Raw genomic sequence first — 14,191 nt, 5'->3', positions numbered from 1 at the left:
TCCCTGGCACTAACTCTGGCAGAAGTACATTTGGATCACAGGCTTTTTCTGATAGCATTTATTGCTAACCTTCTGTAAGGTTACAGGGAGAATCTTCTTAATAGAACTCTGATTGTGATCTTGTGGTTTTGGCACAATTGTACAGTAAAACACTCTGCTGGCTGAATGGTAATAAGATACTGTATAGCATATTGCTCAAGGGGTAAAATATAAGTAAGCAATGAAAATATGCTGGTCGTCCTTGATTTAATATGCTGCATATTAAAAGTAAACTCAGGCAAATGATGGAACAACAGACACAACAGCCTGTAACTATTATATTACTTTTTAGGGATAATGACATTTAGGAAAAAAAGTATATGCAAAATGATGTATGCAATGCAAAAACAATTGTATTATATACATATATATGCAGTATAATGTATTATATACATATACTGTATGTATTCATAGATAAACTTCTCCATCTGATGTGTTTCACCCTAGAATGGGCTTAAAATGATACTAAAGTCTTGGTTTTTTTTTTCTCTAAAAATAACAAACATGTTATACTTACCTGCTCTGTGCAGTGGATTTGCACAGAACAGCCCAAATCCTCTTCTTCTCAGATCCCGCACTGGCTCTCTTGGCCTCTCCCTCCTGTCAAGTGCCCCCACAGCAAGCAGCTTGCTATGGTGGGGGCACCCGAGCAGAGCCACAGCCCAGTATGTCCATTCAGACACATAGCTGTGGTTTGGCACCACACCCTCTCTCTCCTGATTGGCTAACTGACTTTGATTGACAGCAGCATGAGCCCATGGCGCCGCTGCTGTGTCTCAGTCAATCATGAGGGAGAGTCCCAGAAAGGCAGAGGCACTCGTGCAACATCGTTGGATCGAGATGAGGCTCATGTAAGTATAAGGGGGGCTGCTGCCCACGGAGGTGGCATTAAAAAATAAAATAAAAAAAACGTCTGCGTTTAGAATCTTGAAAGTGGTATTAAACCCAGAAACACATATTTATTATATTGCAGCTTGCCAATTCTTAGATGCGATGGCTGTATTTGTTTCCTTTTTTTAGGCTTTTATTCATCTGGTAATCCAGCCAGCAAGTCTGATGATTTTTACAGCCCAAACTCTCCAGCAGAATGTATCAGTTTACATGACCGAGACAAACCACTTAACACTGGCAGGGATGAATAAAATGATCAGCTTTTATTTATTCATGCAAAACCTTAAGAGAAAAACCTGTTTGCTATAACTGATCATAAAGTGTGAACTGGAGTTGGGCTTCAATTTGTTAGTGGCATTAAATATGCTAAATATGCAGGAGGTGTGTTACTGTCCAGCCACTACACCTAATGAATGATAAGCTGCAATATTTAGTTTTTTTGTTTTGGGTTTAATACTGCCAGAAAGCCTGGACCCTTTATTACGAAGGGTCAAACCCTTATTATAAAGGGTCCAGGCTCTCTGGTAAGAGTCCAACCTATTATGGTGGTGGCGTGTTCACTTGGTGAAGGGATTGGATAACCTTATCCACAGTTGAATAATGGAGTTTGCCATTTGACTATTATGGTCCATTTAAGAAACTGATTTTTCTGGACTGTTTATTTATTTATATATTTTTTCAGTATTTTTCATATCAATTACTGTAATGCAACACACCTTTATTTTGTTTCTTGTTTTTTTGTGGTAATAGCTCATATTTGTGGTGCTGCTGTTTTTCACACTGAATTATCTTTTTAAAAGGGCAGTATTATTTTTTTATTTGTTGTACAACATAACTGAACTGACATTTGCAGAATGTTTGCAAAAAAAGTTGATCTGGAGTCATGCAATGCAGACTCGCTGCAATTGTGCAACAAACCTGTGAAGCCTGACAAGTCTAGCAATAGCTTAGCAACTAATTTTCAAACTTGCAGCTAATTGCTTTCTATCTGGCAGAGCCGATCCGCCCTATACGCACGCTATGCAAGATGCGTAGGGCCCCGCAAATAATTTTTACAATGTAATAAGATTTTTACAATGTATTAACCACTTAAGACCCAGACCATTACGCAGTTTTTGCGATTCGGCACTGCGTCGCTTTATCTGACAATTGAGCGGTCGTGCGATGTGGCTCCCAAACAAAATTGGCGTCCTTTTTTTCCCACAAATAGAGCTTTCTTTTGGTGGTATTTGATCACCTCTGTGGTTTTAATTTCTTGCGCTATAAACAAAAATAGAGCGACAATTTTGAAAAAAAAACAATATTTTTTACTTTTTTCTATAATAAATACCCCCAAACAAAATATAAACATTTTTTTTTCTCAGTTTAGGCCTATTTGTATTCTTGTACATATTTTTGGTAAAAAAAATTGCAATAAGCGTTTATCGATTGGTTTGCGCAAAATTTATAGTGTTTACAAAATAGGTGATTGTTTTATTGCATTTTTATTAATAATTTATTTTTTACTTCTAATGGTGGCGATCAGGGATTTTTTTCATGAGTGCGGCATTATGGCGGATACATCGGCCAATTTTTACACATTTTTGGGACCATTGTCATTTTCACAGCAAAAAATGCTATATAAATGCATTGTTTACTGTGAAAATGATAATTGCTGTTTGGGAGTTAACCACTAGGGGGCGCTGAAGGGGTTAAGTGTGACCTCATATGTGTTTCTAACTGTAGGGGGCGGGGCTGGATGTGTGACGTCATTGATCGCCTTTCCCTATATCAGGGAACAGACCATCAATGACAGCGCCACAGTGAATAACGGGGAAGCTGTGTTTAAACACAGCTCTCCCCATTCTTCAGCTCCGGGGACCAATCGCGGGACTCTGGCGATGATCCGGTCCGCGGATCCCTTCACGGAGCTTTGGACCGGGTCGCGGGTGCGCGCCGCGGGCCCGCACCCGCGACCCACAGCTGGGCACTTAAAGAGGACGTACAGGTACGTGCTTGTGCCCAGCCGTGCCATTCTGCCGATGTATATGTGCAGGAGGCGGTCCTTAGGTGGTGGTGGTGGTGGTGGTCCTTAGGTGGTTAGGTGGTGGTGGTGGTGGTGGTGCTTAGGTGGTGGTGGTCCTTAGGTGGTGGTCCTTAGGTGGTTAATAGAAATAATGCACTTCAATCATCCTGACACCATAACAACCATGGTGACGGGATGATTGAAGCGCCAACACCAGGTGTTTGGAGTATCTTTATCTGATTTGTTAAACTTTCTGGAATACACATATTTCTATTGTGGTGTAGGATCTGGGCCTGCTGTCCCTCCATCCCTCTTTTTTTCTTTCTTCCTTTCTTTCTTTCTTCCTTTCTTTGTTTCTTTCTTCCTTTCTTTCTTTCTTTCTTTCTTTCTCTCTTTCTTTCTCTCCCTATTTCTTTCTCTTCCTCTTTCTCTCTTTCTTTCTTTCCCTCTTTCTTTCTTTCTTTCTCTCCCTCTGTGTCTCCCTCTTTCTCACCCTTTTTTCGCTCCCTCTTTCTCCCTCAATCCTTCATTCATCTCAGACTATAGCCACACCCCCTCTGAGCCATGCCCATGTAAGCCACGCCCATTATTCCGCGCAAATCACAGCCATTTTTCGTTGCCGTAGAGGGCCCCTTAGCAGATTTTTGCTTAGGGCCCCAGGGAGGTCAGGATTGGCACTGCTGTCTGGTATTAATCTCATTATCTAAATGTTGCATTTAAAGTGGACTCAATTGAGGCAGGAGTCCTCTCTGGAAGATTCTAGATGCTTGGCTTCAGTAGCTGAGTCACTGGCTTAACTTGTTGCATATTTGTTTCAGGCAAGAGAATAAAAATAATGTAGCAAGGAAACTGTCATTTTCAGGAGGTCAGCAAAAGCAGACTGTATTTGCCAAAATGTGTCTATGGTCCCCTACAGCCAAAGACTAAAACTACTACTAAAATAAGTTGTACTTTGCTGTACAGCAAATATCATATGCCACGTGTATATATTAATATTTACTTTATTATAATAATTAAGTAAGCATATGCAACATTTGTGAAATGTATTAATGTCAAGCCAAATGTGTTTGTCACAATAGCTAAAAATTGAACCTGACTTGTCTAAAATAAGAGAAATGTGCTGTATTAGTATATTAAAGTGTTAGCAGCTACGTATGATGGTTTTAAATCTTTGCAAATGTATTGGATTTAAAGAATAAAGATAAATGGTTCAAACTCTCAAGCACTGCTTTCCACTTCGCAAAGCCAGAGAAATGCCTTACTTCTCCCCAAAGGCATTGCTTGGCTCTCGCTTGCAAGATAGACATTCGAGTGCAGAATTTGGCAGCATTGCAGAAGCTGGGGATCAGAGCTTTTTTTGTGAAAAGCTAAGAGCAGTCCTCGGGGCGGGAATACACTATCACTGATCACTGACAGTTCTCTGTGTAATGTGGGTATCCATTCTGGGGGATTTACTAGGCTTGGTCTTCTTTCTGTACCTATTCCTGACTGGGTAAGAAAGTGGTACCCTAGGGAATGCAGCATAGAATGAGGCCCCGTACACACGACCGAGTTTCTCGGCAGAATTCTGCCAGAAACTCGGTTCAGAGCTGAATTCTGCCGAGAAACCCGGCCGTGTGTACACTTTCGGCCGAGGAAGCCGACGAGGACCTCGGCGAGGAAATAGAGAACATGTTCTCTATTTCCTCGTTGTTCTATGGGAGAACTCGGCCCGCCGAGCTCCTCGGCGGCTCCAGGACTGAACACGCCGAGGAACTCTATGTGTTTGGCACGTCGAGTTCCTCGGCCGTGTGTATGGGGCCTGACAGTTTCTGGATAGACACTGCCATATAGTAGTAAGAGCAGATCTCTCTAATGGAGTCCTAGAATAGAAGTATAAACCCAACAAGAGCGCTAATCCTGTCCTGCTCTGTCTAAAAAAAATGTTTTTTTTAAGTTTTGCTTCATATACACTTTAAAATAGCATTAAACCCAAAAGCAAACATTTAATATACTGTGTCTTACTAATTCTTAGATGTGAAGCTGCATTTGTTTTCTTTTTTTTTAGACTTTCTTTCCTTTATTTTTACCTGTTGATCCAGCCAGTCAGTCTGCTGTTCCTCAACAGAACTAGCTGTCCTGCAAGTTTAGCAGTTAGAAGGTTGAGATAGACCATTTAACACTGACAGGGGTGCTACAATGGTCAGCTTTCATTTATTTATGTAAAAACTTTATCCGAAAAAGGAAAAAAACTGTTGGTGTAGCCTCAAACACATGCAAAAAATTGTGTGCTTCTTATGGTGTACTCAACATAATTATGTGTCCTATGTGTATATACATTAAAGTGGTGTTCCGGCCCAAAACAAAAATTAAAAGCCAGCAGCTACACATACTGCAGCTGCTGGCTTTTAATAAATGGACACTTACCTGTCCTGGAGTCCCTCAATGTCGGCAGGAGGAGGAGAGGAGAGAGAGCCAAGGAGTCACGTGAGCGCTGGGAGATGCTCTGATATAGGTACCAGATTGGCAGATTTTTTATGTGACACACACACAGAGACACATATTGTTATAAAGGTAGGATAATTCCGCGCTTAGGTTAAAAAGGTTGCAGCCCCCCCCCCCTAATGTGCTCTCCAAGGAAAGCTCTAGGTATATGGAAAAAATAGATGTATGAGGTTGATGGCGCTACCTCTGGCCTGAAGAGTGATCAGTGTCAGGCCTCATACACACAGGCAAGAATCTCGTCAGGAAAAAAACTTTGTTTTTCCCAACGAGATTCTTGGCAAGAATCTCTTGCCGCCCGAGTGTACACACAGACCTTTCAAAAGAACCGCGGTTCTTTTGAAAGGCAAGAACACGGTGACGTCATCGACGTTTTACACAGCCATATAAATAGAGACCTTTTTTTCCATACAAATATTGTTATGTTTCAGAGGGAATGGGAGGTTTTTATTTTGGTTATGATAGCAGCAGGAGAGGAGGGGGTGGGCGGGCACTGACATATAACAGACAGGTAGGGAGGGGGGCAGGAGGACAAAGAAGGACAGAGCAGGGCTACGGATGAGGGAGGCACAAAAACTGACCACAGTGTCAGAGCTCAGCAGCCATGATAAACCGTGGTTAGTTTACAGGGGGAGGGTATAACCAGGCAGGATCAGCCAGGTTTTTTATGTGATAGAAGGGGTCAAATTACACAGCACAAGCACTGTGCAGTATAACATGCTTTAAGGAAACAGGATCTGTTTTTTTTAAGGGTAACAAACACTTTAAAGCGGTTGTATACCCGCATATGCAATTTTTTTTTTTTTTTTACACCTGCAATGCAAAAGACATAATGAGCTAGTATGCACCGCATACTAGCTAATTATGAAATACTTACCTCGGAACGAGGAGAAGAGAACTTACCTGGTCCACACTGAGCGAGATGTCATCTTGACTGGGAGTGTCTTCCGGGTATCGCCGCTCCAGCGCTGTGATTGGCTGGAGCAGCGATGTCGTCACTGCCGCGCATGCGCGCAGGAGACTTAAATTTGGCAAGGTCCGGTGGCTGCCGGTCCTTTAGCCGAGGATCCCCCCTGCGCATGATTGCAAGGGGAATATCTCCTAAACCGTACAGGTTTAGGAGATATTCTCTATACCTACAGGTAAGCCTTATTATAAGCTTACCTGTAGGTAAAAGTTTAAAAAAAGGCTATACAACCGCTTTAAGTAAGAATACACATGCATCTTATATATAGACAAAACTTTTTTTATCCTGGAGTTCAGCTTTAAGCATGTTGAGTTTTAGGCTCACCAGCACCTTGTAAATCAAGAAGCCTTAATGGCTCAGTGTTGACTGTTCTTCCATTGGTCTCAGTTCTGCTCTGCAATGTATTACAGTAGGATGATATCAAGAAAGATTCAGATGCAAATGCTAGGTTTATGTGAAATATATTTAATAATTTTAAATGAAAACTATGGGCCAGATTCACATAGAATTGGGCTACGCTGCGGCGGCGTAACGTATCCCATTTACATTACACCACCGCACGTTTTCAGCGTAAGTGCTTGATTCACAAAGCACTTGCCTGTAAACTTGCGGCGGCGTAGCGTAAATCCGCCCGGCGCAAGCGCGCCTAATTCAATTGGGGCGGGACCGTTTAAATTAGGCACGTTCCCGCGCCGAACGTACTGCGCATGCTCCGTCCCTAAAATTACCCGATGTGCATTGCGCTAAATGACGTCGCAAGGACGTCATTGGTTTCGACGTTAACGGACGACTTACGCAAACGACGTGAAATTTCAAATTTCGACGCGAGAACGAAGGCCATACTTAACATTGGCTAGACCACCTAGAGGGCAGGTTTAGTTTTACGCCGCGTATCTCTACGGAAACAACGTAAATTTACAGCGATGGGCAAAGCGTACGTTCGTGAATCGGCGTAACTAGTCATTTGCATTTTCTACGCCGACCGCAATGGAATCGCCACCTAGCGGCCGGCCTAGAATTGCAGCCTAAGATCCGACGGTGTAAGTCAATTACACCTGTCGGATCTTTGGGAGATCTATGCGTAACTGATTCTATGAATCAGGCGCATAGTTACGACGGACGGATCTCAGAGATACGACAGCGTATCAGGAGATACGCCGTCGTATCTCTTTTGTGAATCTGGCCCTATTTATCAAGGTTTTCACCCAAGATTCATCCACTTTCTATTTGAAGCTTTTGTAGACGGGTGAAAATCGTGAACAACTTGAAACAAAATTTTAATAAATAGATTCCAAAATGAGATTTTAAAATATCTGCCTAGAATTCCAATTTAAAAGAACATGAAAACACTAGGGGTCTTCTAATCAAGAATCACCCAACTTTAACCCAATATATGATCATTGATGCTTGAGTGAAAAATGAAGGAGTTTTGTGAAAATGTTGCAATACCAGAAACAGAAATCTGGAGAAGTCACCAAACTGCATAGATGTTTACCCTTCTGTACTGGGTGCAAACTGAGATTTATGCTTTTATCAAAATATTAGACAAATTGGTTGTATTCATTTTCTTATGTTGGCTATCAGAGATGAGCAGTAGAAAACATTCTCTATGTATATAGTAAAGACCCCCCTTCCACATCGTGAACATTTGTGGTTCACTAAAAAATGATTGAGAACTTACCATGTTTTTAAACCATGACTGAGCATTACTGGGACTGATATATAAAGTAACCATTGTCATACATTTACTAGGTATTTACATAGATTTATAGAAATCTATATATTTCGGTAGTTCAATATATTTCCATACTAGAATAGGATACAGGCGGCCAATGAGCTTCAGAACTTGCTACAGCGTGTTAATATCCTTACATGAACCTCAGCTGACAGTCAGATTTCCATACTAAGTGCAGCCAAACAATCTGCCATATATTTCTCATATTTTCAAATCTCAGTGCAATTTATTTGGGCTCTGCTTAGCTTGCTCTGTTCCAGCAGCTGGTTTAAGTGTGCGAGGCAGTTGTGTCATTTCTGGAACGCAGCTAAAAGGCATGTCCGGCTTTCCACGGGCTAACCCTTTCTCTGCTGACAGTCAATATTGTTCATATTGCAGCAAACCTCCTAATTTAGTTTTCATCTTACTAATAACATAAGCTAAGCTCAACATGTCCTCAGGATACCTCCTTCAAAGTAACACTAAGCATGATTTTATTTGAAATGGAGAGTTGAAATTACTTTGTTATATTTGAAAAATTGGATCACTTTATGTTCTAAAATATCTTGTTTTGTCACTTCGCCACAAAATATCAGATATATGTACACAGATCCTAATCTTGACTTCTGTAGGTTAACACCTCTCCTTCTCTGCACTTTATAGTTGAATAAATCTTAAAACAAATGAAAGAACACTCTCGGTGTCATTCTTTGAAACTTCGGCCCCGTACACACATCCAGTTTCCTCGGCAGAATTCAGCTTCCGACCGAGTTTCTGGCTGAATTCTGCCGAGAAACCCGGCCGTGTGTACACTTTCGGCCGAGGAAGCCGACGAGGACCTCGGCGAGGAAATAGAGAACATGTTCTCTATTTCCTCATTGTTCTATGGGAGCTCTCGGCCCGCCGAGGTCCTCGGCGGCTTCAGGGCTGAACTGGCCGAGGAACTCGATGTGTTTGGCACGTCGAGTTCCTCGGCCGTGTGTACGGGGCCTAATAAATGAGAAATATAATTGCCTACTATAAGGAAAAGCCCCGCACTGGCTGATTTTTTTTTTTTTTTAGCTAGTTTCCTTAAAGGGTATCGAAAGCTTATTTCTCTATTTTAAATAGAGTGGAATAATTGAAAACTCATCGGGCCAGATCCACGTACCTCCGTGTAAAAATAAGCGGGCGTAGCGTATCTCAGATACACTACGCCGGCGTAACTTAGTGCGGAGGTTCCTTATCCACAAAGAATTTGCGCCGTAAGTTCCGGCGGCGTAGTGTAAATGTGTCGGCGTAAGGGCGCGGAATTCAAATGACAAAGATGTGGGCGTGTTTTATGTTAATTCAACTTGACCCTACGTAAATGACGTTTTTTTTAACGGCGCATGCGCCGTCCATGGGGGTATCCCAGTGCGCATGCTCGAAATCACGTCGCAAATAGTCAATGCTTTCGACGTGAACGTAATTTACGCAAAGCCCTATTCGCGAACGTTTTACGCAAACGACGTAAACGACGGAAAATTTGACGCTGGCCGACGTCCATACTTAACATTGCCTACGCCTCATAGACCCAGGGGTAACGTTATGCCGAAAAAAAGCCTTACGTAAACGACGTAAAAAAATGCACGTACGTTCTGAGAATTGGCGTATCTAGCTAATTTGTATACTCTACGCGGTAATCAACGGAAGCGCCACCTAGCGGCCAGCGTAAATATGCACCTAAGATCAGACGGCGTACTAAGACGTACGTCAGTCGGATCTAGCCCCCATTCAGGCGTATCTTGTTTTGTGGATACAAAACAAAGATACGCCGGAGCATCCTAGAAGTTATCAATAGATACGCCAACGTAACTTCTTTGTGGATCTGGCCCATCTTGTCTTGCCATCTGTGTCCAACTGGAGAGATTTACCTTTACTTACTGTTCTGTAGACACAGTAGGAATTTGTACTCCTAGGAAGTGAGAGGAATTTTCCTCAAGGGAAGTAAATGCCCTCTTAGAGAGTTGTCAATGGGACAAAAGTCCCCATTATAAGACATCCCCTGTTCTGGTGACAACTTAAAATTTTGGATATTCACTCAACTTCATTTCAAGTGAAAGTGAACATCAGTGCAAATCAAGAGAGTAAATTCACTTACCTAAATAATAAATTTCACTGATGTTCTTAAAGTGGAGTTCCACTCAAAAGTGGAAATTCCACTTATTTTTCTCCCTCCCTTCCGGTGCCACGTCCTGTTCCCCACTTCCGGGAGACCGGGCCCCTGCCCGGTCTCTTGGTAGTTTGGCCCTCTCCTCCTGACCAATTACAAAGCATAGTATACTTCGCGCATGTGTAGTAGGGAACCAGCTGTGTGCTGGGTACCCTTAACAGAAATGGGGGCGGCTGCACCCGACAGCCCATTCAAAGATCGGCTGGGGTGCCAACATTGTGGGCTTCCAGGACAGGTAAGTGTCCATGTATTAAAAGTCAGCAGCTGCAGTATTTGTAGCTGCTGACTTACATTTTTAGTGGGGAGGCTGGACCTCCTATTTAACTCTTCCCCGCTGAATCCAAAAGTAAAAAAAACAAAAACAGGTTTGGCTGTATATGTACTTTAAAGTAGTCTTATAGTTCTTCAGGTTTGGGTTTTGGCTATGTGTGATTTGTTAAAGTGTGTAATTTTAAAACAATTTCTTCATTATAACCAGGAAGTTTCTTTCATATCTATTTCAATACATGTGTTTTTAATTTTGGCCAATTTGAAATTTGTTTTCTTTTAAAGTATTCACATGTTAATTTTTTATTTTTTTCTATAATTCTAGGGGAGATGCATCAATTTTACAAGAGAAAAGAAGCCAATGCCACCAAGATATCCATTAAACAATGCTCCTCTTTTGACACCACCATCCAGTCCAATCTATACTCCACCCCAGAGTCCAATATATACCCCTCCTCCTCCAGCAACTCCACCTCCTCCACCAAGTAACTATCCACCTCCAACACCTTCCCCAACCAATTCACTTCCTCCACCACCCTTAGCCTCACCTCCAATGAGAGCTCCACCACCCAACAGACCACCACCACGTCCTTCAGTTTAGAATTCTGTGTACAAAGTTCCATCTCCAGTTTGGCTGGAGATGCATTTTGAGAAGTTCTTCTTTCTTGGATGGATGTGAAGTTCAACAATTGGACAGAACAGCTATTGACCAAAACCACTGTTTTAACCACTTTTGCTAGAACTAAGTGAAATTTCCTTGTGGATTTATATACTTTCGGAAGATTCTGCAAGTTACTGGATACCATCTCAACACATCTGGTTATATATGAAACAACTCTTATGACTGCTTTAACCATGAAGCTGGATAGAATTATACAGAGAATATGAATTATATATTCTTCCACAAATGCCAAGAGAAGCATATTGAGTTATTTTAAATCAGTTATTGATGACAAGCAAAACGAACACTAGTGTCATCTTTGGTGGTCATCCGCTAAATAGTTAGTTTCACTTTAAATGTTGCTTCCATTCTTTTTTATAATACAGTATTAGAAAGTTAATCACCATTATGACAAGGAACAAGGTCAAAGAGAGCATGAACAGAGAAGCAAACTAATTAGCTTGTGAAATTCCTAGAAGAATCTTATTGACCACGTGGCCTTATCATCTTTCAAAGATTAAATGGACAACCTTTTTTGAAGAACACATTAGGTTGATGGATGATCACTAGATCTGATGAAACATTAGTTTTTCCATTTCTATCCAGGTTCTTTTATTTGATGTTTTACATTATGTTTTGCACACCTAGGCAAAAAAAATTGAAAGAAAGAACAACTTTTGATGCCTATGGCTGACTTGAGGAAATAGAGATTTTTTCTCAAATTAATTACATCTGAATCTCATGGATATATAAAGAACAAAATGTTGACTACAATGAAGATTGAAACTCTGGCAAACAAATAGGAATTGTTCCCTCTGTATATGCCTTCAGAGAGACAGTTGATTAAGAGGGACAAATAAAATAATGACATATATAATCTCCACAGAAGGGGATTCCATTATATGTAAGACTTTTGAATAGTAGAAGGCTGGACCTTTGCAAAAAAAACTGCCATGGCAGATTCTATAACAGATAAAATATGAGCTTCGCAATGCGTTGCTGGACCCTCTGTCAAAGAGGAAACTTGGGATAGTTTATAGCATGTATACACTTGCATTGTCTTTTTAAGTAGCTATTATGTAGATTAAATCACTTATTGTAGTATATTATTTGGGGCACTGGGGCATTGCTTAAAGGGAGGTTAGTTCATGTTTATGATGTGTCTCTTCTGTGGATAACTTTGTTGCCACTATTGCACTTTTGCTGTTATCGTGACAATATAAGTATTGCTATATAAGGAGATTGTCCAGGTGCTTTTGAAGGTTAGGGGAGGATTCAGTGTTCTGCAGCATCTGGCTCATTGACTTTCATTGAAAATCAACTTTGTGGTTTATCAGCTTATCAGTTTTGAAATGGATTGGTTGGTACAAAAGGTCGGGCAATATAGATCCTTATAGACCATAGGGAGAATCTATGCCCAAGATGCTTCCCTAGCAACCTGTTCATTTTATAAGGGTTGAAGAGTGAGCCAGGAATAGACTTCAAATAATGCTCATCTTTTCCTTGCAGTTTCACACTGAACTTTGGGCCACCAGATACAGTAAATACAAAGTGGAAATAAAAATATGTTAAATGTCAAAGAATTCTGATCCTCCCTTTTTTCGAGTATAAGCATATGGGTGACAAGTCTCGGGTATCTATGCTAGTTGTTTGTAAAAATATGTTTAATGACATTTCATTTCAACATTGGATTAGATTGCATAGATTTGGGCTTTAATGAGCTAAATATGATATGACATGGAATGGTGACCTTTTCAAGATAGTGGGAGTTTTGGTATTTTGTAGGAAAATGTATTGACCTTGTTTGAACAAGCAAGCACAGTAAAAAGAAGCAGTGTGCATAAAAGGGGTTAAAGTGAGGATACTAACAAATCTAGAATGGCTTTATAATAACTGCCCATGGGGTTGAAACAACCACAGTGGGAAACCCTGAAAAACTGCCATTGCCAGTGAAAGTACAACATGTTGGCACATTTTAGCCAGTTTACCATTGTTCCCTGCCTATACAGCAAAGATGACACCATTATTCATTGGCTCGCTATACATGTTGGTTGAGCATATAATGTTCTAAGGATATGACCATATGAAAAGACCAAAATGGATCCTCTTGTGTATAGCAAATTTTATTGTATAACACAGAAATTACTTTTTGTCTTAGCTATTGTAAAGTGTGTGCAATAAAGAGTTTGAGTACATAGTACAGAAAGTGGAAAAGGAAAATTGAATGTAAAACAGATGGAAACACAGTGACATGGTGACAGTGTACTGTAGGAAATTCTTAGCAATCCTGCATTTGTTCCATAAGTTATAAATGTAAATCCTTGTTTAGAAAGATGCTCTCTGTAGGTTTATATTCATATTCATGTCTAGCAGTTGTGATTTTTATTGCTAAGATGTCTGGTACTTTGTGGGGAAAACATTTTTAATGTACAATTCATGGCCACTGTAATGGTGTTTTTTTTTTGTTTTGCCATTAATTGGGCTGGAAATCCTGGAACAAATTTCTATTGATTATGGGAATGTTTAATGTGTATGTATACATGAAAATTAATTTACACTGATACTCAATAATAGGACAATTCTACAATTTTTTTCCAACCTCTATACAGGCCATATGTTCTGTTATTTGTGTGCAAAATTAACCTATCCATGTTTACGCACGAGGGCATAGCCAATGTGGTATTGGGGATATAAACATTGTGGACATATTTACTGTGTTTTGGAGAGAAATTATCACATAAAATTGAAATATACACATGAATCAGTAAGCCATATGCCAGTATTTATCAAATCACATTATTATTTGAGTAAAAGGTTAGGGGGGTGTAAAGTAAATCCATACTCCAAAATATACTCCAATTCTTGAATTCTCTGTTTATACAAATTTTACTTTGGCCAAAATCAATTATAAATTAGCACAAAAAGTTTGATATCTTAGTCGTTTTGCTCGTCGAGTTCCTTGTGAAGCCACC

The 14,191-nt window shown here is 40.5% G+C and overlaps 1 protein-coding gene across 1 annotated transcript in view; it reads left to right on the top strand.

Moving 5' to 3' along the window:
• ANTXR1 (ANTXR cell adhesion molecule 1) overlaps positions 1 to 13,417 on the top strand; it is a 267,298-nt gene extending 253,881 nt beyond the window's left edge. The window contains exon 18 of the mRNA XM_040345902.1: positions 10,884 to 13,417. Coding sequence (XP_040201836.1) covers positions 10,884 to 11,159 — 276 coding nt within the window. The 3' untranslated portion in view covers positions 11,160 to 13,417. The remainder of the gene's footprint in view (positions 1 to 10,883) is intronic.
• Positions 13,418 to 14,191: the final 774 nt, after the last annotated feature.

The sequence above is a fragment of the Rana temporaria genome, chromosome 3, assembly GCF_905171775.1.
Source record: "Rana temporaria chromosome 3, aRanTem1.1, whole genome shotgun sequence".
Taxonomy (NCBI): Eukaryota; Metazoa; Chordata; class Amphibia; order Anura; family Ranidae; genus Rana; species Rana temporaria.
The sequence above is the reverse complement of the archived record's forward strand: the minus strand, read 5'-3'. Positions and strand labels throughout refer to the sequence as shown.